Source organism: Plectropomus leopardus, chromosome 14 (assembly GCF_026936395.1).
Source record: "Plectropomus leopardus strain MGB_pleo_1.0 chromosome 14, ASM2693639v1, whole genome shotgun sequence".
NCBI lineage: Eukaryota > Metazoa > Chordata > Actinopteri > Perciformes > Serranidae > Plectropomus > Plectropomus leopardus.
In genome coordinates this window covers 23,258,091-23,283,285 of record NC_142189.1, presented here as the reverse complement: position 1 = coordinate 23,283,285, position 25,195 = coordinate 23,258,091, and the positions used below count along the sequence as shown (strand labels likewise).

Below are 25,195 nucleotides of genomic sequence, written 5' to 3'. Positions count from 1 at the left end.
ACAATATGCTGACCACATAAATACATTAAGCACCTTTTCATGCACCGACAAAACAGTAAGAGAGACTGGTTGTAGTCCAGTGTGAAGCAGTTGGCCAGTGGCATTGCTGCACATCATATGTCTTATGTCATACTGGTCCTTCCATGCAGACTCACCCAGAATTCAAAACATTTGCCAGTCTGTGTCACGGAATTTCTCCAGAATCGTAAAGTGCATGTGGTCCATGTATGTAGGTTGTGTACTTACAACAGAGGCTGGGGTTAAATTCACACATGGAGCCCCTTTGCTGCATGTTATCCCCTCTCCCTTCTCTCCTGTCATTGTTCATGTGTATATCAGTAAAGGCAAAAACACCAATATATGAGCTTAATATCATCGTATGTGCCATTCTCAATATATGTATTCAAAGCTTCACCAGTTGCTTTTGTTTTTCTGGACTGGGCTGAAATTTGTACGTTTGAGGAGTTTTAAGGAAGTTTTAAGGAAATCAAATAATGAAAAAAAAAAAACAAATTTACCCTAACAAACTTTGGTTTTCAAAAATGTATATCTATATCTAGTTTTCATTCTCTTGCAACCAAATTTTGTTTCTCTCTCTTGTTTTATTTGTGTTGATTTTTTTAAAAAAAATGTGGTCGAATATTAATATTTATTGCAGATTTATAAAAAAATTAAAGACGAAAATGCTCCTAATATAGTGCATGTGTGTAGTGAAAAATGCCAGTGTCTCAAAGGTTATCCAAGTAATTTACCAGGAAGTATGTATGACAGAGGTAATAGAAAGATTTTTTTACATGAACTGGAGTTGCTGGGTGAGTTGGTATGGAATGACCCATTTGTCCTTGTTTTTTTTTTTTATTTTAAGTGGCCAACTTAAAAATTCCTTTATTACTGCACATTACTGTTAAGAACAGGCTTTTGATATTGCTGAAAAAACAGATCACGCTCATCCTCCTCCTCACCTTCCTCTTCTTTCTCCTCCTCCACCGAGGGCACACGAACTTAACTGAAGGAGTGTAGCTCATCCGTAAAGGGAATTGTTTGTGATATTTACCGATTACTGGAATAGAGAAAAAACAGCCTCCACAACAAGAAATCCTCCCATTTCACCACACTGAGACAACCAGTTAGTGACTAACACACCAGCATCACTGCTACGGTTGGATCTTCACGCCTCCGGTCCGTAATTGTGAATCAGGACCTGAATCATCACCAGTAATGACTAGATAATCCCGTTTGACATCTGTGTGACAAAAAAAAAAAACCAATTCAACTGATATTCATACACGCAGAGGGTGTTTGTGTTTTCTCACGATTTGAACTCTGACTTTTTGTTCATCAGATATTTGCACACTGAATAGATCATTTTAAAGAAAGACAGTTTAAATCACACAGGAAGCGGCAATAAAGTAACTCTGATTTCAACAAGGTTTTGTAAATAGTATATTGTGTTTTAGGAGTAAGTGTCAGTGTTTTATTAAAGGGTTAGATCTGAGTTTTTTGTGAGGTTGTATGAGATACATATCTATAGCCTGTGAATTACCCACAGTGTATAGAAGCAAACAGGAGTTGCGCATTGCAAGCTGAGCGATGTAGTGCTGTGGATGGGGTTGGCAGCAAAATGTATTTTAGCAACCTAAAAACATCAGTACAGTGTAAGTGTACACTATATTTAGAATATTTTTCATCCCTTTACCTTACCGTCAGAAGGCCCTTTTCGACGGAGAATTAAAGCCGTTAACAGTGCTCTCTTCAACACCAAACTCCATTGACAAAAACAATGATTTTACCTTGCAAAACACGGACGTTGCTGGTCTACCGCTCCCTTAATCAGAAAGTTTGTTTTTTATTGTGTGACTTTGTTGTTTAAAGTGGTTATTTCGGATTCACCAAAGTCACACAATTACACAAAAAAAACTAACCAATCAGCAGTAGACTGTGTTGTGTGAGGTAAAATCACAGGTTTTTTTCAACTGAGTCTGGTGGCTTCAAAGAAAGCATAGATGGACATATCGGCTTCAGTTTTCTGTTAGAAATTGCTTTCTGGTGGTAAGGCATAAATATTCTAAATATAGCTTTTACTGAAGCTGATATGAATTATTTTAGGTGGTTCAAATCCAGATCCATCCAGATTAGTATATTGTACTTTTGTGTGCTTCTCCAAACTTTGCGCCGCCATCCACCATCTACTGTAGGTAATACACACTGACTATGTGTACGTGCCTCATACCATCTCCCCTCAAAAAATCAGGAATATCCCTTTGAAGTGGTTTATCAGGATTTGACCTTTACTCTGTTTGTTCTTCAGTCACCTGCAGACCTGACCAGGAAGATCCATGCTGGTGATGAGGTGATCCAGGTCAACCTGCAGACAGTGGTAAGAACCTTTTTATTTGGTCCTTATATATATATATATTCAGCTACACACACTGTCGATTTAATTACACACTATAAATGTTAATGTTGTACTAACAGAGTGTTTTGGGGATTCGCTCCTGTTACTCAGGTGGGCTGGCAGCTGAAAAACCTGGTCGTCAAACTGAGGGAGGATCCCAAAGGTGTTGTTCTTCTCCTTAAGAAGAGGCCCACAGGCACAACAGGTTTCACCCCCGCCCCACTCAAGAACATGCGCTGGAAGCCCCCGGTACCACAGGTAGGTGCACACACAGCTGACACACATCCTCCTTTCATTATGGAACATCAACAAAAGCCTGCGTGTTTATTCATTGTCAACCAATTATCAGCTTTTTAGGGAGTTGGCTCTAAAATGGCAAGTTCAGACAAGTGTCACAGAGCCACCCTGAAAGTGCTGCCGGCTGAATTGAATACAGCATTGAGTGTTTCTTCATGCAAAACATCAGAGGCAAACAAAATCCCATGATGTCATACAGTCTTAAGAGATAGAGCTGGAAGCCTGCAGTATTGGAGTCTGGTTAGATTGTATCTAGTTTATTAGGAAGACATTGTCCAGATGTTGCTATCAAATGAACAGAATGGGAATTCAAGTATTTCACGGGTATAAAGAAGGACCTCACATAATACTAGACTGTCTCTGCAGTAGAAAGACACATACTTTTCAAACCGGTGCTACATGACCAAAGAAAACAGAGAAAAAAAGGGTTCTTTTGCTTAAGAAGTAGAAAACGTAGGATTGCTAGAATGCTAATGTGGAATGGTCCTCGTCAGCGCTGGTCTGTGTGAAAATGGCGGCCAGCCGGATCTCATTTTTGTGTTAAGCAATAAGCTTAAAAATGTTTCTGAAAACATTTTAGGTGAGGAATATGCAACTCAGTGACGGAATCTTGGTTTATATTTGATCAGTGCTGCACAGTTTCACTGTGCAGGAAGCAATATGGTGCCCACTTCCTCTTTTACTTAGTCTTGCCATTACGGCAAAACGGGGCATTAAAAAACGTTTCTGAAAACATTTAAGATGAGACATATGCAGTGCAGTAACATAGTCTGGGTTAAGATTTGATCAGCACTACCTAGTGTTACCATTTGATATTATTTTGGTCCGAGTTAGAGCCAGCGAAGCTCCTCCAAAAGACGTTATTTGCGTAATTTGGAGGAGTGAGGAGGGATATCCAAGCATTGGTGAGATGGAAAGGAAGAGGAACGTTTACCACAGTTCATCTGCACATACTACCCACATAACTTTGACACAAAGCTGGTTGAAAATCTGCGAAGTATCCCTTTAAATCATGCTATTTGGTTTCACCCTCTTTTTAAGAGCAACGCCCCAAATGCGTATTGTTTAAAGAGAGGTCAAGGGTCGCTAATAAGTATCATACTAATAAGGTTATGCCACTGTAATTTAATTTGGTGATCTCCCTCGTGTGAACACATTAGGCTTAACTTGGCTTTTAACCACATCTCTGCACCTGAGTCCCCTTTAACAGTCAGCGAGACAATAAACTCGTTGTAAACTAAGACTACCAAATTTCAGGCCCTGATATTGTCTCATCATGCGTAGCCTGTTTTATAGCCTGAGAAGGCAAGATGAGAAGATATCAGATAAGAGTGGGTTTCTCAAAACAACAAAAGAGCCTCTCAACACAAAGGTGGCCCATGTCAACATTGTCAGCAGCATCTTGTTTTAACAAGTCGTCAGGGGTATCAGAGTTAGACATCTGAGTTTATCTGAGATAATACGGCTCCAGAAGGCAAAACAGAGACAAATCATACACCCTGATTCAGGAATGAATGACACTGCCTCAGTTAATACTGTATAATTTCAACACATGGGAGCTATTTGTGAAAGGAAACAGGGGAAATGATTCATGAGATCCTGAATCGGATGTTTAGTTTGTCATTAATATATCACGTCTACAACGCTGCATCGTCAGACATATCATTTAGGTCTGATGAGAATGGCGGCGAATAGGAGTCGTACTCTAGTCAAGGGCACAATGTTGTTGAGTGTTGGGAAACATAACTGTGGTAAATGAGTACAGTTTTAAGTACATGTCTCGCGGGCTATTTTGGACTTCACTTACAATCTTTCCATACCTCAAACAAGAAGGTTTATACTGAGGGAGACACACACAAGCACTTAAATGTCTCACCACATGTGGTAAACTCCTCCCAGCTGCCAGCAAGTCATATTTAGTCTTAAGAAACCAAAAAGCAATGACTTCATTTATTTTCAACTGATATCGATCTCTTGTGCTGTATTTTTTCAGAACAATTCCTCCTTGATCAGAGCCCAGTCGCCCTGCAGCTCAGCCAACGGATCAACCAAAAAGGAGAAGCCGGCCATCCTGGACTTGTATATTCCACCTCCTCCTCCGATGCCATACACCCCACGGTGAGTTGTCCTATTTCATCTGCCAAGCTTTTTATTTGACGAGGTTTAGTTTTGTTCAACAAGTTCTAAAAGGATGATAATGAGTGTGTCCTGGACTCGTGACCGCCTCACCTCCCTCCCCTCCTACTGCACATTCTGTTCTGCATGTCTTCAGCCCACTCTGCTCGCACCAGTCCCACCACAATCCTTATGCAATGACTTTTTCATCTTCCACCTCCAGGAAGATGGCACAATGTGGTCACATTTGCTTTAAAGGCTAGAGACTGAATTTAAATACAAACTTTGCAGCCTTGTTGTTTATTTATCTGGAATTACAGTTACACAACAGTATTTTCTTGCTAATCATCCCAATGGTGCTTTATCTAGTAAACTAGAGTGGGATGTTGTGCTATAATAAATGAATGACCATCTGTTTCTCCATGCAGTGAGGGGAGAACGGACTCCTTCTGCAGCATTAGTAAAAGACCAAAGGGCTCTGAGTCACCCAACTCCTATCTGGACCAGGAGAGCAGAAGACGCTGCACCATCGCAGATTATGACAAGCTAAGCGTGGGCTGTCCCATTGAGGCCAACGTGATCCAGCCCAGAATGAGGGAGCACAAATCCTCGCGTGGTCAGTACTTCTTCATTCAGGGAATGTTGTAAACACCCCACTTGTGGTCACTGAAAAAAAAATATGATCTTAAAATAGTGCATTTGATGAATATTAAACTCTTTCGTTTAGGGAAGCCGCGGCCCCTTTCCATGCCAGTGGACACCTCCGCTGGAATAGTCGATCCTTACGCTAAGCCTTGGGCACAAGGGAAAAAAGGTATGTACGAGCATGCTTTTAATTTCGGGTAAAACCCTGTTACTCCAAGATAATTTTATTTTTTGATGATATTCGTTTATACTCACGGTTCGTACAAATTTCGAGCAACAAAGCTACAAAACAGAGAAGCATAGCAGTCTACACTGTCATCAACTCACTTACAAGTGACATCCTGCACATTAATGTGGAGTCTGTATATTAGAAGATAAACACTATGAGGCTAGAAAAAGATTGTGACATCACTGCCAGTGATGGCAAATTTGCAACCAATTAAAAATACTTTCAAAGTGTATTTTTCCAGTAGTCTTCAGCACTTTTCAACCATTACATGCATCCACTCTATGATTTAAAAAATGCTTAAATTAATAAAGCATGCATTATTTAAGGCTAGCTGACCCCCCCACCCCCATTTCCAGTCTTTATGCTAAGTTAAGCTAACATACCGTTTTCTCCAGCTCCGTAGAAAAACAGACTAAGGTTAAAACTAGCAATTATTTTCAAGATTATTAATCTGCACATTATTGTTTGGTCAATAAAATGTCAGAAAATAGTGAAACATGCCCACTGTAATTTTCCTGAGCCCAAGGTGAAATCTTCAAATGATGACTTAATCTAACTAGATGTAGATGGTGTTTTGCCAGATGGTGGTCTAGTTACCGAACCACTGCAATTCGTTTTTTTTCTTTTGAAAGTCGCAGTGTGCAGGAGTTTGTCTGCAAATTTGTCTTTGTTTTGGAAGTAGATGTATTAAATGTTTTTTGTTTTTTTTTTGAGAAGATCCAACCGGCACAGGGGCAAAAAGGCAAGACCTTGTAATTAACTGAAGAATGAAAATAAGAGTACTCATTAAAACCACAAACTGCAGAAATGCTTCCATAAGTGAGGATACACCAGACACAAGATAAAACCTATAGATAAAAATATAAAAATAAATAAACATACTGTTAATAATAAGGAAATAAATAAATGAAATACCCTTAATAACAGATAAAAGGTAAATAAAAGGATATAAGTATAAATAACAATAAATAAAAATGGTAAAAATAATAAAACAATATATCATCTAGTAAAACAATAACACAGACTAAAATGTATTAATAAGTGGTCAATAAATAAATAAATGGCAAAAGTTCAATTAAAAGCCAAACCAAAAAGATAGGTATTGAATTTGCTTTTAAAAAAATATTGATTCCCTCTGCTGCCCTCAGGTCTTCAGGCAGGCTGTTCCACAAACGTGGACCATAGTAACAAAAGGATGCCCGACCGTGAGATTTCATTCAAACTTTTGGGACTTCTAAAAGGCCACTGCCAGAAGACCTGTGAGTTCAAGGGGGCTCATAAGATAAAAGCAGATCTGATAAATAACTAGGACCAAGACCATTAAGAGCTTTAAAAACCTAATAAAAGGATATTAAAATCAATCCTGAAACACACTGGGAGCCAGTTATTGCTGTTTATGAGCTGACTCCTCATTGTCTCTCTGCCTCAGGAGAAGACCTCCTGTACAGATACCTGAGCAATGAGAGGATCCCCACCATCGCCGAGGAGGTGCCCTCAGTGTCTCCACCCTACAGGCCAGCCGGGGAGCGTCAGCTCGTCAGAGTGGACCACATCAGGGGCAGCCGCTACTACTCCAACTCAGACCTCCACAACAGCGCCACCATCCCCTACCAGGATGACATCAAAAAAGCCCCCGTAGGCCCCGCCTCCAAGCGCGCAACGGCAGAACGCTCACTACTGGTCAGTTGGATCACGCGGCTTAAGCTATTGACTCACTGATGATGCGCTTCCTGTCCGGGGCTTCCTGTTCCTGTCTTTAATCCTTCCTCAGTGCCTTTGATTTTTTAACGTCCAGCTGTTTTTTTGGCAGCTTCGGGCTTTCTCACACTCCTCTCTCCCCCCCAACCTCCATGTTTCCCTGGTGTTACTACTACTACCAACTACTACTCCTCAACCAAACTTGCTTTTGTAGTACTCACTACATTACATCATCACCCCTTTAACTCTGCCTACAACCCTCCTCGTCTCTGACTAGAAGTCCCATCTCTGCCTCAAGAAGACACAGTTTGTTCAGGTTTAGGACACTTTGGCCTTTGCGTGCCGTCTCTGGACTCCTCTGTACATATTAAGCTATGTCATGTTTCAGTTGAAATGCTCTCTGGTACCGTTATTTAATACTTCAGAAAACTTGCCTGATATCACTTTGGCTATTTGCTTATTTTAATTTCATTTGCATAAATAAGTTATAAAAAAAAATACAGCATATTTTGTTAGTGAAACTGTGCTTTAACTATACATGTTACTGATTTTTTTTCTCAGATGAAACTTTTGTGATCAGTTAGTTACATCACCCTCTACCAAAGGTTGCCTCTTGTAAGCTATGCATAAACATCCGAGAGGTTTTTTATAGTCACTTTAGCTGACAATGCTGCATTGGTTGGTAAAAGGATGTTTATATGGTGTCACTAGCAAATATTTGTGCTGGTTTTACAGCTATGCACTCTATTTCAGTAAACTTTTACATCCTGTGTTCCAGTTTACCCTGCAATTACCCACCTAAAAGGCCTATACGTGCAGCTGGTTGGCAGTAATTCATGGTCTTTTTAAGCCAGTGATTTTTGAACCAATCTTTTAGGACACACTGGTCTAATGGCCTTCTATTAGCTCACAGATCACAAGAGACAGAATGACAGTATTATTTAAGAAAACACAGGGAAGAAGTGTCTGTTGTTGCTTAATCTGCCTTTTGTAAGTTTTGAATAGCGTTTTATTAAAAATTGCAGTTCATGTCAGTCATCTTTTGTATTGTCTTTATTTTACCAGTGGGTGTGGACTTACTGTTAAGCATGTGGGGTGATATATATTAATCTGAAAAGTACATTGCTCAACTATGCTGTTCAGGTATCTGTTAACATACTCAACAATGCCATATTTTATTGCAAATCTGTTAGTGAAGGAAAGCATTAACAATCATTGACTTCCACTGAATACAGGACCAAACTATCGACCCTGCCGGCTTTCTAACCTGCTTTGACCTTTGAGGCGAACCCTTCTCCTGTTCTTTAAGCATGTGGTGAAACAGGATAGCTCATGTCAAGCTACCTTTTCTCCACATCTCACACGGTGATGGTTATGCAACTGCTTCCCTCTTTGATGAACTTTAAATTCCAGCTGGGCGACCATATGGTCAAAGCAGGTTATTCCATCAGGGGGATCTTATTGCTGCACATATGTTGCCTTTTAAACATTTAAAAGCAAGGTTAGGATTACTTTGTCTGACAGCTTTCTGCCGTTTTCATTGATTTGAAGAAGCATTTGCCTGCAGAGGATCAGCATCTCTCATGCTGGGACTGAAGATCTGACTGCTGTCAACAAAGACCCACCACTCACCTCTTTCCCCCTTCGCCTGTGTTTCTCTGTGCATGAATCTGCCGATGGTGATGGGCCTCTTTTCTTATCTTTCCTCCACTTTGTCTTCCTTGTGTCTCGCTCTGTCCAAGCTTGCCAAGCTATAGTCGCCTGCGGTCCTCACTAATATGCACTTTCTGAAAACCTGTGGTCTGCCTAAATACTACCTGCGCTCTGTTTAACCCACTGCTAAGTTTGCTAACCACTAACGTGTTATGCCTGCACATCAGAAATGGTCACATGGAAATGATGGGCTTAATTATTGGTAGTTTGTGCATGTGGAAGACTTTTTTTATGTTAATTGATCACAAATCACAGATAGAGATATCAATGCGATGAATGTTTAGTCCTTTTTTTTTTATTTCATTTTATTTTCTCATTCCGAAGAAAGTTTGTAATCGGGATTGAACGCGTCATACTATTAAAAGTTTAGAATTTTGCTGCCTGCAAGATAAGATGCTGCAGTTTTACAGTTAAAGTATCACTGCTAAAGTAACATATTGTTTACTATAAGCAAAATCACCCAAATATTCTTAAAATGAGCACTTACCAAAAGGGTATGTTGCATAACATCTCAAACGAACTAAGGCTTTCAGAGAGAGCAACTACACCGGAGTGAGTACTCCATCGCCAACATGTGTTAACCCATGAATCTCTATGTATCACAGGGACCTGACTGGCACTCTAGCAGTGACTTCCTCAATCGGTGAGTTCCCCCTCGTCTCCCACACACACACATACATGTAACACCGCTTAGTCTGTAGGTCACATGGGAAACATAAGACCACGGTGGGTGTAATTTTCCAACAGGGAGTGACAGTGAGCAGGCTGTGGAATCTTTTCAAAACAAGCCACAGGGTGCAGGGTCAGTGGGTGGGCTGCTTTTATGATCAGGGGAAATATGCCAAAGATAACCAGGCTAGGATTCATACACGGCAGAGAGAGATAAACAGATGGTGACAGCTGTAAGGTAAAAACTATGCAATATCTGTCCAAGTGTGATGGTATTTCAGTTGTTTAATGGTAGGGTATTTAGTTATCTTAGTCAGTTTGTGTTTGTGGCTTTTAGGAATTACAACAAGATGGTTAGAACTGATCTCCTACACAAAGCATCATGGCTCTGCTTCAGCGTGACAATCAAATATAAAGAAACAATAATTCCCTATTAGATTTCCCTACCTAATCAGAGCAATTGTTTAATGGTAGGGTATTCATTTAAATCATTTGATTTGTGCCTGTGGCTTTTAGGGACTGCAAAGAGATGGTTAGAACTGATCCCTGCGACACAAAGTATTACTGCTTGGCCTCAGCCTGACAACCAAAAATCAAAAACAAAAAATACCTTTTAGATTTTCTTATTTATTCAGCAATTTTTAATGGTCAGATATTAATTCATTTTAGTTAATTTGTAACTGTAGCGTTTACAAACTGCAACAAGATGGTTAGTGCTGAGCTCCTCTTACACAAATATCATGGATTTGCTTCAGCCTGAAAATCAAAAGCAAAGAAACAATAAGCCCCTATTAGATTTCCCTATCTAATCAGCACCATTGTTTAATGGCAGGGTATTACTTAATCTTAGTCAATTTGTAACTATGGCCTTTAGGAAATTGATAAGATGGACACAGCTTATCCACGGAACGCATCACAGCTCTGCTTCAGCCTGACAACCAAAAATAAACATTAAAAAAATCCCTATTAGATTCCCCTATCTAATCAGAGTAATTGTTTAATGATAGGGTATTTATTAATCTTAGTTAATCTGTGAAGATGCAATTAGGAGCTGCAACAAGATGGTTAAAACGGATCTCCTCTGACACAAAGCATCATGGCTCTGCTTCTGCCTGACAGTCAAAAGTGAAGAAACTATTTGTTCTCTATTAGATTTTCCCATCAAACTTCTTTTTTTTTTACAAGCCAAACTTTTTTGGCTTGTAAGCAATGCTTGCAGTATTGAAAATTGATTATGCTCAGCTTCATCAGACCTGAGCAGATAAATCATGGTCATTATCTTGGAGCAGTACCAACCTTTAACACTCCTTTTGAATGCTAAATCAAATCAGAGCTTATTAATAAATCATATTTCACTGTTTTTAAAGACATTATCTCTCATACCAATGTATCCATCCCTTGCCATCCACCCCCGAGACACCTTCACACACTGCAGCATCTTTAGAAATGTCACTGTTATGACAAATTCTGATTCTTCTACGCTCCCAACTATAAATAACCACATCCCACTGCATAAATATGACGACATCCAAGAATTGCTGTTCCTCCGTCTCCCCATCCGTGGTTCCCTGTATCTCCTCTGGTCTTGGATGTAGGGCCTGAGGAGGTGTGACTCCCCACATTAACACTGTGATCAATGACTAAACGCCCTGCACAATACCCCCACCCTCTCCGGCAGTTTTATTTTAAGAGCCGCACACAAACGCGTGACATCCGGTTTGCTGCACGCTCGATCAAAACACATTACTCACATTTAGGATATATCGAGAGATGCTATTGTAAATCTTGCAGATACGCAGTTGAGTCATCGTCGGTGGAGGTCTATAAACATGTGGCACTGATGCAGTTACAGGGGGTTGACTGACAGGGGATTTAATCATGTGTCATATTAATTTTGGCTTGTTAACCCGTAAAAATACTGAACAGTTTTTCCCCCATGACAAAGCATAAAATGTGACGGTGCATCAGTTTTAATTCTATGTCATTTGTCAAAACTATCAATTTGGTTATCTACAAAATAATCTGCGTGGGTGGGAGAGGAGAGCGTGTCAACAGAAGTATTTGAAGTCACAACAACTAAAAAGAAAACCGTCGGTATTTCTTACAGTAAACTAGTAATTTAAGGAGGAGACAAAGATGTGAAAATTTATGGATGACAGGAGGAGGATTCCAAAAATGGCGAAAGGCAGGAAAAACGAGCTTGAGACAATTTCATACCCTGAAATTGCAGGGTGTGGCCCCGGTTGAGGTAAATCGAGTATTCTGAGCATTGGGAACAAGTTACATGACTACCCATGCCGCTGTGGCTGGTTGCCAAATGCATTATCAGAAGCACTGGCAACCAAATGCCAATTCTTTAACGGTCTCTGTGGGATCTGCTTCACTCAGGCCTGAGCTCAGTCAGAACATAGATAAAAATCTTTGCAATAAGTATGTGTTTGAAATTTTCATTAAAACACTTGTGTCTGATCCAAAGTAAGACAGCTAGATGAAGCTTCTTGGTACTGCTTGACCTCAGCTTTAATGGTCTCTTTAAAACCCAGTAAGTGTTGACTTTAATGTTTCTTCTTTGTTCTTACAGATATAATCAACCGCAAATTCGATCCTGGTCCTTCTCTCAAGCAGTAAGTATATATCGTGTTGGGTTAGTCTGTCTAAACGTGACTGCTATCAATCCCACTGATGAAAAAAGGATGTGGTCATGCAGTATGTGAAAGTGTTTGCCTACATCTGTGCGAGTGATTGAGTTAGTCCGCTGTGAAATGTGTGGAATGCCACTGGCCTTGGCAGGAGGAGGTGAAACTGAGAGCCTCAATTACAGGCTCATTACATTTCACACACAGATGTGACAACAAACATACTTTGTCGAGCTCTCTCTATCAAACACAAACCACCAGACCAGTCTACAGCAAGGCAACATGCAGATCATGTGATAGCTCTTGTCTGAGGCTGAAGCCTCTGTCAGTTTGAATCCACACCATGAAACTCTTTCATTTTAGCCATGTGGCTCCAGGGATGGCAATGTTTGTCTGTCTGTCACTCCACCGCTTTGGACCTGAGAATGTCTCACCAACTACTGGATGGATTTTTGTGAACAGACATTACTATTTCCCTTACGATAAATTGTAATAACTTTGGGGATTTCTTTTAGGGACAGATAGCTCTCATGCTGTTTATTAGTTGCAGTGGAGTGGAGTGTGGTGGAGTGGTGAAGTGTTGGAGATATCAGAGATGTCTGCCTTCTCTCCAGTATAATACAACCAGATGGCACTTGGCTTGTGATGCTCTAAGAGCCAAAAAAAACCCTTAAACATTGATGTTTCTTTTCAGAATGCATGACCCAGTTACTCAAGATAATCCACAGACCTTGTTGTGAGCAGTTTCTTAGGCACTACTTTCTTTCCACAAAACTACACCCGCCAATGGCAGCACCACACAAAAGAAAGCGTGCATCTACAGTACTGCTAACTCACCTAGCAAGTTGGAGGATGCCATGAATATTTACATCTCATGCTGTGTTAAGCCTGAGCCTCTCTGCCATGAGTAAATGCAAACTTACTTCTGCACCCTCATTCAGTTGGCAGGTGTAGTTTGGTAGAAATAAGTTCCCACGTGAAAATGCTCACACCAAAGTCTGTGGATTAATTTCAGTAACCGAGTCATGACTTCTGGAAAGAGACATAGCTTTTGAGTTTTTTTCAGATGTATTTTTTGCCGCTTTGAACACCACAAGCCATCGGGTTCCATTATATTGCAGAGACAGCAGATCAGCATCTGTACAGACAATATCTACAGCACTCTGCAGCTCACACCAAAACAATCTGGATTGATAAATAGTACTAAAGGGTCGAGGAGAAATGTATTTTTTTATTTTGGGGCAAACTGTTACTTTAATGTTTCATCTTTCAGATTTTTTGTTTCCTCAGAATTTCATGTCATGACCACAAAACTCACAACAATCCCATCAGGCTAAGCTTTGTGTTAAGAGCTAATTAGTAAATGTTAGCATGCCAAAGCAGACAAACTAATACAGGGGTGGCCAGATTAGATAATGTGAAAATAATGATAATGTGGGGGCCAGCTGCTTCTCACATCATACGGGTTATTACATTTAAAGAAGATCGCATATAAATAACAAAAACACGACTGTTTTATCTTTATAAGTGAAAAAGTATTCAACTATCCCTTGCCCTCGATGTCGACTTTATGCTTCTTTGACGTGGCTATTTCTGCTGCCTTGCAGGAAATATGGAGTTAGTTAAATGTTAGTTTGCCTTTTTACTGTCTGCTTATGAAAATACATTAGTGACGCCTACACAGTTCCTACATGGTGCATGTCTACAAACTGTATGATTGTCCTGCCATTGAGAGGTGAACAAAAAAATGCAAAGCGATCTTGCTTGATTAACCAATAATGTGTTAATCATTCAGTATATTTTGAAAGACAAGCTGAGGGCCATTTAAAATTGGTCCAAGGGCCACAATTTGGCCTATAGACTTTGGACATGACTGAACTAATCACATGGTTAACATTAAACATGCTAAACATCAGCATGTTGTCACTGTGAGCATGTTAGCTAGTTGACATTAGCATTTAGCTCAAAGCAGTGCCTCACAGAGCAGCCAGCATGGCTGTAGAAGCTTTGCCTGCTCCTCATTGCACGTGCTACAAGTGTAAATTGACGTGCATCTATTGGCTGTGGCAGATGTGGAAATGAAATGAGCAAACTAAGGATCCGTTTGCCATCTTTGCACACGCAAAGAGGACATATACCACAGTACCATGAGTTACTGTCAGTGGCACATAGGGGTCAGATGGATTAGGCACACAGTCAGTCATGACATGTGGACAAATCACATTTGTACAGATTTATGATCCAACGGTGACCAAACAAGAAAACCTTGACCCTTTTGTCAGCGTCTGTATAGCATAGAAGAGGGGATACAAGGATACTTTACTGCTTTTGTTCTTTTGGGTTATTTATGTAGGTGCTTTAACATACACCTGCTGCAAAGAAAACAAATTCACTTCAAATCCTTATTAACTGTCATTTTTATACTGCATTTAGAGTTAGAACAACTCAGTTAGCTCACAGAGCAAAATCTTAACTGAGGTGGTGACCGATATCAGGGCAACTGGGCAGTTACTACCAACAGCAAGTGAAGGACATGCAGTGCTGTCAAACTGAGCAAGCTAGAATTTGATATCATTTCCAGCCCTGCGCCCTTCCCCCTTTACACTGTGTGAGATTCCCCTGCTGAATAATAGCCACTCTGTTTGCCCCCCCCCCCCCCACTCTCATTTCTTTCCGTCTCACACACACACACACACACAGAGTTTCTGGGTGGGAGGGGGGGCATTAGCTAAGTGCCGTGACAATTCTCAGCATGGATCATGATGGGAGATTCAGTGCTACAATGGTGTGACCAATTTGCATTCCCATGAATCCTTCAGGCCTTTGACACGAGTCGCAGGCAAAATTACCTCACTTCCACCCAAACACAGCTTCAGCGAAATGCCCCTTTAAATCAACCCAAAGTGGCATGCTGAGGCGTTTTCCCTCATCACAGACACGGGAAGAGTGTGAATTGTGTCGAAATCTTTTATTTAATTCAACACATTTAATTGAAATGTCAAAAGGAGAGCTTTTGGGGGGTTAGGGTCAGCACAAGGGAGTCACTTGATATTGATGTGAAAGATAGGATGACAAATGGGAGGGGAGGCAGAGAGAGGAAGCTACAGTGTGAGAATGTGAGAGATATAAAGGGGAGGGGGTCTCTTCATAGTCTCTTCATTCCACTCGCTGCATTACAATAGCAAGTGGAAAGAGAGAAGAGGCCCCTGTCTATTTAAGCAGAAATGAAATGGAGACTATAATAACGCAGGACTCAAGAATGTGTCTGCTGGTTTACCGCCATCCCAGCACAGACGAACATAGAACAAGAACATCCAAACCTCTGCACAGATACAGCTCGAGCAGTGATGTTATGGCTACAAACCCAGCGAAGGGTGTTGATAGCCAGGCCGCAGCCTCCTGAATCATGAGTGGACTCTGTAACATGAAACACTTATTTTTCTGCCTATTTCTGGAAGAAACCATGGTGTATTTTATGATTTTGAAAGCAATAAAATGAAAAAAAAAGCTTTGTAGCATCCATCTAACTTGGTCCAGTGACACCCCCAGAAATGATTAATAGGGGTGGCCAGATGGGACCACTGAGAATCTAAAAACTAAAAGCCACAACTGAATTTTAGGACTTAACATACAATATTTAAGTAGGCTTGTTGAAAACTCTGCCAATATGAGAGTTAAGGAATCGCATACTGATAAAGTTTGGTTTCTTATTTCACAGTTCTATTGCCCCAGCTACTATTTATCTTGTGTGCACACACTAATACCAGTACGGCTAACATTTTGAGGTCCACAACAATCCTGTTTTAATTTGTTATGTATCTATACATGCTTGACAATTGATTCTTCAAATAGGCTGGTTGTCCTTTTAGAGACAAATATAAAGCTTTAATTTGATGTCCTGGGATTGTAATGAACAGAACATTTACTAGAAACAAGCCTTGTTGAATTTAGGGGAGACTTGTGGGTACCCATTGAATCCATTGTCATTCAGATATCTTGAGGTTAGAGTTCAAGGAACCCTTTAACAATGGCCAGTTCTCCCCAGAATATAGACCAACTTAATTAATGAGCCCCCTAGAAACTAGACACAGATAGATAGATAGATAGATAGATAGATAGATAGACTGATTGATCATAAAGATGTTTTTTTTATTATTCAAATAAGTTTTCAGCACTGTAGTGCTCAATTTAAAATGCACTTTTGTCACTTAATAACGCTTAAACACAAATGTTATTTTTCTGTAGAGCAAAACAAATGTGAAACCCTAATTTATTTGCCACTACATGTCCCTCTCTATCCCCACGTTCACTTTCTGCTGTTGTTTTGGTGTCTCGAGCACGGATGTAGTGAGGTCTCGAGGCTGTTACATAGCGGTAACTTAGCGACGCTTCGTGGTCATAAGTGGGAACTGCGAGGAATTTCTGAATTAAACTCTTCATTTCACTTGAGTGTAACACGATAACGATGCAACAACAGCTTAAAAGTGTTGTTGCATTCATGTAAAAGTTTGCCCCCGCTGTTTGTGTCACGTCAGTTTGGGTGTTACCTTGTTATAGGTGAAGGAAGGGAGTAACACCCTATGTGGTCCCAACTGAAACCGGCTCAGCTCGCCTTCAGTCTCCTTTGTGTTTTTGAGACATGCTCGCCAAAGTTTGGTCAGACTTTGAGCAGAGCTTTCGGGTCGGTCTGCTGTCGTTGAGGTTGTGGTGGCAGGTAAAGTCACACAAAATTAATTAGTTTTGTTTAAAAAATGTCGGAAAATGATTAATTTGCTTACAGGCGAGGTTTTTGGCTAGCAAGGCCACTAACATTAAAGCTGGACACAAAACAGTAATGGCTAACGACCAGACTACATGATCATTTTTAGGATTTCAGGATTTTATAACGTATAAATTCCGTGTGAATTGCTCTTGAATGTTTGTGACAGTCGTTTAAAGTGCTGTTTGAGTAGTGAAATTACAAATAATTTAATATTTTACTAGTAATATATATTTTACTAATAAGGTTACTTTGAACATTTAACATGTTAAACATTTAACAAATCAAGTCGTGTTTTAGGTTTTCAAAATGTAAAAATGCTAACATTAGCGTTAGATTTTATATTTTAAAACGCTTTATACATAGGCTATATTTTAAGTATGTGAAATGCATTTTTTACCTACCATTTCCTGTTTTTGTAGCTTTTTTTGTGTTTATTTTGTTTTTTGAATAGATTACAATATTTATTTAAATTTTTATTTGGTACAGCAAACAAACTTGCATAATTCACATCAACTCTGTGATGCTTTGGTTCATACCTACTCCTTCTGAAAAGCTCTGTTTTCATTGTGTTTTGAAAAGAGACAAAAATAAAGTAGGTGCAGATGGTATGTGGTTTACAGTTAGCTGCCGAATGCAGTGACCTGAGCTAGAAAGGTAAATGTTTCTTGATTTTTTGTTGCTCAGTCCAGTCAAATATTACACTGACATCTGCAGAAACATTTTTGAGTCGGGATCTCAAAGCTAAAATTACACTTAACCTTTCACATCTGCAAAAAAAAATCCAACAGGAACTTAGTTACTTAAAACATGCACACACAGAGACTCAGGCCTGTGCTGTGGTTTATGTGGTGATCATCATCGAGCTCCCACAGGCAGCCAGTTTACTCAAACACCCGGAAAATGAGATGTGATGCATTTGTGTTGTGCAACATAGACACACACACACACACACACTGGTACACAGAGGGTTAGTGTAGATAAGAGAGTGACTAGTGGTTTGCTTTAGTGTGTGAGCTGTGAGAGTGACAGAGGATACGATACTTAACTGTCTTTCGACTTGAAGTAAATCTGTGACAGTCTTAGAGTACCAGGTATGACTCTCTCTCTCTCTCTTCTTTTGTGGTTCTCGCACTGAACATTTTTAGATAGAGTTTGTGGTGAGTGATTGAATGCAAACAGCTGCCGCTGGACTTGAACTCAGGACCCTTTGAGCAGACTGCCACCTGGGCTTTTGCATTTCCTGACCTGAGTTCTGTTTTTTCTTGTGTATTGCTCAATCTGACTTGCTATCATGTCACGCTTGTATGAGATATAGGCTATTTGGGAAGTGTAACGGGTGGTTAAGATCGCTTATTTGTATGAAATCATACCAACATTTTTGCTTTTTTGTATCACGGAAAGCTTTTCGACAGTGGCAAGCTGTTACATGTTTGGTATTGTGTGTCTGTGATTTTCCTTCTGTGTTTATTGGGCAGCTTTGTCACTTCACAAATAAGGAACTTAAGTGCGTAAAGGAAGTTAGTCCATAAAGGCAAGATTTCTCAATATCTTTTATCACTCTTCATTTATGCAGATAAATTGCAATATGCAGTGTTTTTCTCTGTGCTTGACACTGAGAAAGGGCTGTTGTTATGAAGTGTTATACTCATAAGAATATTTTTAATCATAAATTCATTAAAGTGGTGTAGGTGGGTATGTGTCATAGATTGAACTGCTGACCGTGACCATCGTGACAGTGTGATTCAATGTTACTTATGAGCATCAACTTTTCTGGTTTTCAACCTTTTTTTCAGATACTGCTTCCCATTTCCATTGATGGAATAATTCTGCTTTTTCTTCTCACTTTCAGTACTTATTTGTGTGTATTTTATTCACTCTGAAAAAAAGGGGAAAAAAAAGACAAACGCTGTCTGTGCAGTTTGCCCGTGATGTCACTTCCCCTTTTCTTGTAGAGCAAAGAATTGCTCACTTTCTGCCCATTTATCTGTGGGTAGTAATATTGTCAAATTAGGCGTCTGTCAATAAGGTGTTTTTTTTTTGTTTTTTCGACAGGCTGCGTTCCCCATATCTGTGCCCCCTTCCATGGCTGCCGATGACTACAACCCTGTAAGTGTTTCTTCCTTTTTTTGTGTCTGACAGAGGTTTGCTTGTTCTCGCAATTAACGAAATAGAAACCCTGCTCTCCGTTTAATGGTGAGGCTACTTCTGCTTCTCCTATTTCATGATAACAAAGTTAAATATTTATAGCAACACAGGTTTATACTGGTGCAGAGTTTGGTTTCTTTTAGTGTTTTAGTTTAATTTTAGAAGGAGCAAAAGCATTTACTAGAAAAGAGACCAAAAGATCAAAGACAAAGCACAAGACAGAGAGGCAAGTCACAGATGAGGATGTTAGAGAGGACTGGGGGTGTGCTAATGTGTGTGGAGAGATAGAGAGGCAAAATGCATGTGACACTCGGGCTGAGAAACAGGATGTTCCAGGCAGCCTCTTCTTCTCAGCTGTGGGGTCTGAGACTGTTAATGCTTTCCTCTCGTCTCCTGCCTCTGACACTCTGACCTAACGTTTGCCTCCTCTGCTCTCCTCCCAAAAAGGTCTCCCTGCGACACAAATCCAAGAGGAAGACTCGAGGAGGTAAGTTGTCACCCTTGAGCTCTCATCACTTTGTCTCAGTGTGTGCCCTCAACTGTAATTTGGACCCTCTGTGGGCGTGTGTCAAGTGGCAGGGCAATTGGTGTGTGTAGAGGGCTTTAGACAATGCTCAGTTACTTTCACTTCAGTTCTTCCTTATTTTAGCTTTTTGTGCCAGTGTCTTAGATTTTTCTAAGAAGCTGACTTGACTTTTATCTTATGATTATCTCAAGCTGATTCATAACGCGAACAGGTAGGCTGAACGTGGCATAGCATTCTCTGAATTCTGCATGCTGTGTGGGTTTGTTATTTTTAGAATTCATTTGGTTATTGACCAAACTCAACCGGTGACCTATTTCGACTCTAATGGAAATGTTTTAGCTGCGAGGATTTCAGACGCTGCAACTTGCTTCCTCTAATGCTACACATGCTTTTTCACTGTGGCTTTGCTTCTCTGTGGACAAAGGCGAGGTGGTCTTAGTGCGTGTGTTTTCTGTGCACAGGCAATGGTACAATGAGCCGAAGACGGATCTCGGTCAAAGAGCTGGGGCAGCCAGACCACCAGGGCTGGCTGTACAGGAAGAAAGACAGCAAAGGCTTCCTGGGTATCAAATGGAAGAAGTACTGGTTTGTGCTGAAGAAGACGGCTCTTTACTGGTACACCAACCAGCTGGTGAGTAAAACATCCTTTCATCAGTAAATTCATAATGTACACGGTTAACTGTTGTCACAGTTATTGTCGTTCGACAAAACCCCGAGTTACCCAGAATTACTCAAAATACACACCAAAAAATAAGGTTTCTGTTTCTCTCTGATTTGCTTAGTTTTGCAAATCTCAAGCTTTCTGTCTTGCTCATATTCAAATCTGCTTTACTGGTACTGGTTGGCACTTTAGTAGGTCGTATATTTTAATGAATGCGTTTTTCCACTGAATTTCCCTCAGGCTGTGATGTGCTGCGACACAATGTCTCCCTCTCTCTATGCTGCTCTTTTATTTCTGTTAATGTCAACAAAACTCATGGAACGACCAACAATGCCGTTGTTTGGTCTCTCAAGACTTTCTGACTGTGTGCACCTCAAAAAAAAAAATCACGAAAATATCTTAGCTCATTATCTTACAAATATGTAATTTTTTGTTTTTAGCAAACATTACTCAAAAAGGAGTAATTGAAGCATTTGTAGGGGATTATCTTCAGCAGCAGATGTATACACATTTGGTGCTATGGAGAGCATTACTACAGCAGGACAGTGTATGTGGGATTGACTCAAGATAAACTACAGTATCATGTTCATTGGGATGAAGGAGCGTGTCATCCAACGTGAGAGTATGCCTCATTACTTTAGCCAAGGAGGTTGTGTTCTCACTTTAGTTTGTTTCTTTATCTGATTGACAGCAGAATTATGGAAAAAGTACTGGGCTGATTTTGATGAAATTTGACAGCAGCCTGTAGCTTTGGCCAAGGTGAAACCTGTTTGATTTTGGAGTGGGTCCAAATCATGGGGCATATACACAAATTAATTTTTTCACCTAACATTACATTACCACCACTTCATACCAGATAACCCGTACAATTATAACATAACCACAATTGTAATAATTCTTCATTTTACAAACTAAGGTGTGGCTGTGGAAACATAAATACACACATATCACACAACTAATTAAACTCTTACTTACGCCCAAAAGTGATCAGCAACAAACACCAGCAGAGATATTCGGGAAAAATGTTCAATCACAAGAGCAAGAAATATTGACTGCACTTTAAAAGCAGATAATTAAAGCACAGCTGCGATGATTGGGCTTCAGCTAGGCACAGCCATATTTTGAGATCATTTTAATAGTTTTGGAAATATATTCTGACATACAACGCATAGTGCTACGCTTGTGGATTTACATGTCGCAAAAGACTCTACTATTGGCCTTGGGGGAGATCTTAATCTCCGAGTGCTCTTCTAGTTTTTTTGGGTTTTTTTAATAAACAATGGAGCTATGCAATGTAGGGAGAACAAATCTGGTTCAAAGTATTTTTAAATGTCTCTAACTATAAACAAAAATCACACTTCTGTTAACAAAAGCTAACTCCCTGTCACATTGGCTATCTTACACTTCTGTTTACTATTTAATGCAGTTTCCATTAAATTAGATGCATTCATCCTAATTAAGTTTGGATCTGTGCAAAAAAAATCATATATCGACTTTATTTTAAAATAAAAATAAATATTGAATAAATAAATATTTCTCTCCTATACAAGGACAATTTGTTTTTGAAAAAATGTAATGAACAATATCCATCATCATATTCACAATGAAAATGAGCACAAAATACCATTGTGTTTAATGTTCATATGTATGAAGTACTGTAGAGATTCATTTGCAACTTTTAGCAAAAGGAAAAAGTTGCAGCCCCAAATCCATTAATTTAAGCCAGATCCAATGTCAAAAAGTAGCTTTCACTTAAGTAATTTTATGCAGCTATAGCAAAACTCACATAAAACAGAATTTAAACACAGCTTTAATCCTTTTTCACACTTATTGAGTCACAGATGGGATGTGAGGCATCTGGGGCTGCCAATGAGTCATACTTGTTCCTGCTACAGCTGTCTCCCTGACGGCTTGTCATTGCAGGAACCGCCAGGCGGTGTCATTGTGTTTCCTGAATTTGACGGTGTCATTAATAGCCCGTCAGACTGTGATACAGACATACTTGACTGACGTGCTTGACTTACTGGCATGATGACTTCAATCAAGTCTGCTGTATGTCACCATCATACGGCGGGACAAAATAGAAGAAGTAGACTGCTGCAATTCAACGGCAGGTGTCATTGTCAAGGAAGTGGTTTGACATCATCCGTTCGTTAACGCTCACTTTATTTTCAATTTGTGTGTTGCAGGCAGAAAAGGCTGAGGGCTACATTGACCTCACCAACTTCATGATTGACAGAGCCATAGAGTGCAGGAAGAAACAGTAAGCTCAAAGTGCACTTTGTGATTCACCTCAGTCATATAGTGTTTATAAGCCCCACCACAAGTGGTTTGAATGACCAAGAAACCATGTATTATCTATTTTGGGGGATCTGAATGATATAGAAAATGCTCCCATGCACAGTGATGGAGAGTATATAGTCTTGAAAATCTAAAAGTTGGAAATAAAGTAGAATAAAGTTGAACTCACTCACTCATTTTACATAAATTCCAGTAGGAACTTATTTCCACTACGTCTGAACTGCTCTCTGTTTACGTTTCCTCATGCAGTGCGTTCAAAGCGTGCCACCCCCAGGTCATGATGTTTTATTTTGCTGCTGAGAGCCACGAGGAGATGAACCTGTAAGTCGCATATAAGTACATCATTATATGGATTTCTCTAAAGCTGTTTTTTTTTTTTTTTTGAAAATGTATTAATTTTTTTTCAAATATATTAGATTTAAATATTCTTTCTTTTTTTGTTTCAGATGGTTGAATAAGCTCGGGCTAGCCTCCATTCAATATGAGCCAACAGAACGAAGCACTGCAGTTGGTGAGCATCTATGACAGTCATAAATGTATTTCTGTTGCCTGTTGCTGCCCTCGAATGAAAATGGTTGGTTGGTTTCAGGCAAAAATACACAAAATAATCAAAATTGATTTCTCTATAAAACATGAATGGCTTTCTAAGACATCATTCAATCTTATCAACGGTTGTGACGTGTATTTAGGAACTTAAGCCCTCTCTCTCTTTTTTATTTGTGCAATGTAACATTACAAAAGGACAAAGGACGATTGGACGGTGTTAAAACATACAAACATTAAGGCTTTAAAACAAGCACGGTGCACTTTGCATCTGTTTGCATTAAACTTGGAGCTTGAGTCGGTGAATCTACAACCCTACATAACTTAAATCACTACATCCTCCAATTTTGATCATTATTATCACTATTATTTATTACATCATCATTTTTCTTTTCTTTGTCATCAGTCACTGGCCAGCCTTGCTAGAATCATACCTCACCTAATCTTACATGTCACAAACTGTGACTAAAACCTTGCATGACCAAGATGACAACGTTTTATAACTTAATAAGTGGCCATGTTCTTAACTTGACACAAATGCTTTTCTGACCTAATCAAATTGGTTTTGGAATGATTAAGTAAAACTAAACTGAACACAGAAACACCTGGATTTTGGTTGTACGTGTATCCTGTTATGAATTCTGACTTGTGTGCATGTGTCTCCCATTCAGAGTGTTATAGTGAAGCCAGTGACCATGAAGAAGCTGAAAGCACAGAGATTCCCCCTCCACCATACTCTGAACAGACCCTGCGGGACTCCGTGGATGCATCTGGTCCACCTGGAAGCACACATCAGGTCAGTCATGTTTCCTCTACAAACAGTTCACACAGCACCATCATTCACAATCGCACAGTAGGCTCCACACAAAAACAAAATCCTGTTTAATTTATGATAGATTATTATGTCTAACTGCAGTATATTTGTCTTTCAGGGTACCCTTCCTCCCCCCTACTCCTCCGCAGTCCCCAGCGAAGCCAACGGTTCGCTCTCGTCCCCCGTCAGTACGATGACATCACAGAGCTCCACCTCGTCTCTCGCCAAACAGCGGCAGTCCTGGTTGGACCTGGTCTCGCAGGCAGCCCCTCCTGCAGGGGAAACAGCAGTTGTGTGCTCCGTTCAAGTACACTCACGTCAACCTCCACAAGAGGAGGCAGAAGAAGAGGATGACCCCCAGGTGCTGGAGAGCTCGTCTTACCAGGGACCATCAGAAACGGGGTCTGATGAGGAAAGTCCTGCTGCGGAGGGGGAGGCAGCACAGAGGGTCATTTCAGGTGCTGAAAAAGAGGGTGAGAATTCATTTTAATCCTTTAACATCTTGTTTAATTGGTTTGCTAGATTTGTCAGTTGATATATTTGGTTACATTTTGTTTTGTTTTTGTTTTGTTTTGTGATGAATTTTGCACCCTGTCCATCCTGTCTGTTTTGTTAAGCAGTGTTGATATTTTGTTGATCTGGTGCCAATGCATTTTGTTGACCTGGAGAACAGTTCATCCCTGCAGAGCACGCAGTTACTCAATGTGATCTTTATGGTGTGTATGGTCATGACAAATTGTAACCTTATCTTGTTGCAGGGGATGGTGGAAACAGCTCAGATGAGATGGAGAAGCTGTACATTCATCTGAAAGAGGCCAGCCTCTCACCAATAGGAGACCGTAAACCATCCACAAAAAGGGAATTCAGGGCCTCGTTCGTAAAACGCTGTAAAAACCACACTGTCAATGATAAACTGCACCTTATCAGGACTCTCAACAGCACATTAAAGGTATGTATTCAATTTAATAGTCTGTTTTCCACTTTTGATTCATATTTAACAATCACAGTAACGTCACGGTGTGTATGAATTACAAAAGTATGTAGAT

At 40.0% G+C, this 25,195-nt stretch overlaps 1 protein-coding gene across 2 annotated transcripts in view; it reads left to right on the top strand.

The window, feature by feature from the left end:
- LOC121953255 (connector enhancer of kinase suppressor of ras 3-like) overlaps positions 1–25,195 on the top strand; it is a 60,916-nt gene that overhangs the window by 34,337 nt on the left and 1,384 nt on the right. The window contains exons 8-24 of one of the 2 annotated variants that reach the window (XM_042500242.2): positions 2,309–2,377; positions 2,507–2,653; positions 4,686–4,810; positions 5,236–5,423; positions 5,535–5,621; positions 7,111–7,361; positions 9,698–9,735; positions 12,343–12,385; positions 19,212–19,265; positions 19,752–19,791; positions 20,292–20,461; positions 22,681–22,754; positions 23,042–23,113; positions 23,239–23,303; positions 24,007–24,131; positions 24,268–24,622; positions 24,908–25,098. In XM_042500242.2, the coding sequence (XP_042356176.1) occupies positions 2,309–2,377; positions 2,507–2,653; positions 4,686–4,810; positions 5,236–5,423; positions 5,535–5,621; positions 7,111–7,361; positions 9,698–9,735; positions 12,343–12,385; positions 19,212–19,265; positions 19,752–19,791; positions 20,292–20,461; positions 22,681–22,754; positions 23,042–23,113; positions 23,239–23,303; positions 24,007–24,131; positions 24,268–24,622; positions 24,908–25,098 (2,094 nt within the window). Of the gene's footprint in view, positions 1–2,308; positions 2,378–2,506; positions 2,654–4,685; positions 4,811–5,235; positions 5,424–5,534; positions 5,622–7,110; positions 7,362–9,697; positions 9,736–12,342; positions 12,386–16,828; positions 17,112–19,211; positions 19,266–19,751; positions 19,792–20,291; positions 20,462–22,680; positions 22,755–23,041; positions 23,114–23,238; positions 23,304–24,006; positions 24,132–24,267; positions 24,623–24,907; positions 25,099–25,195 lie in introns of those variants that run through there. The other variant, XM_088087054.1, reaches the window with a different exon arrangement.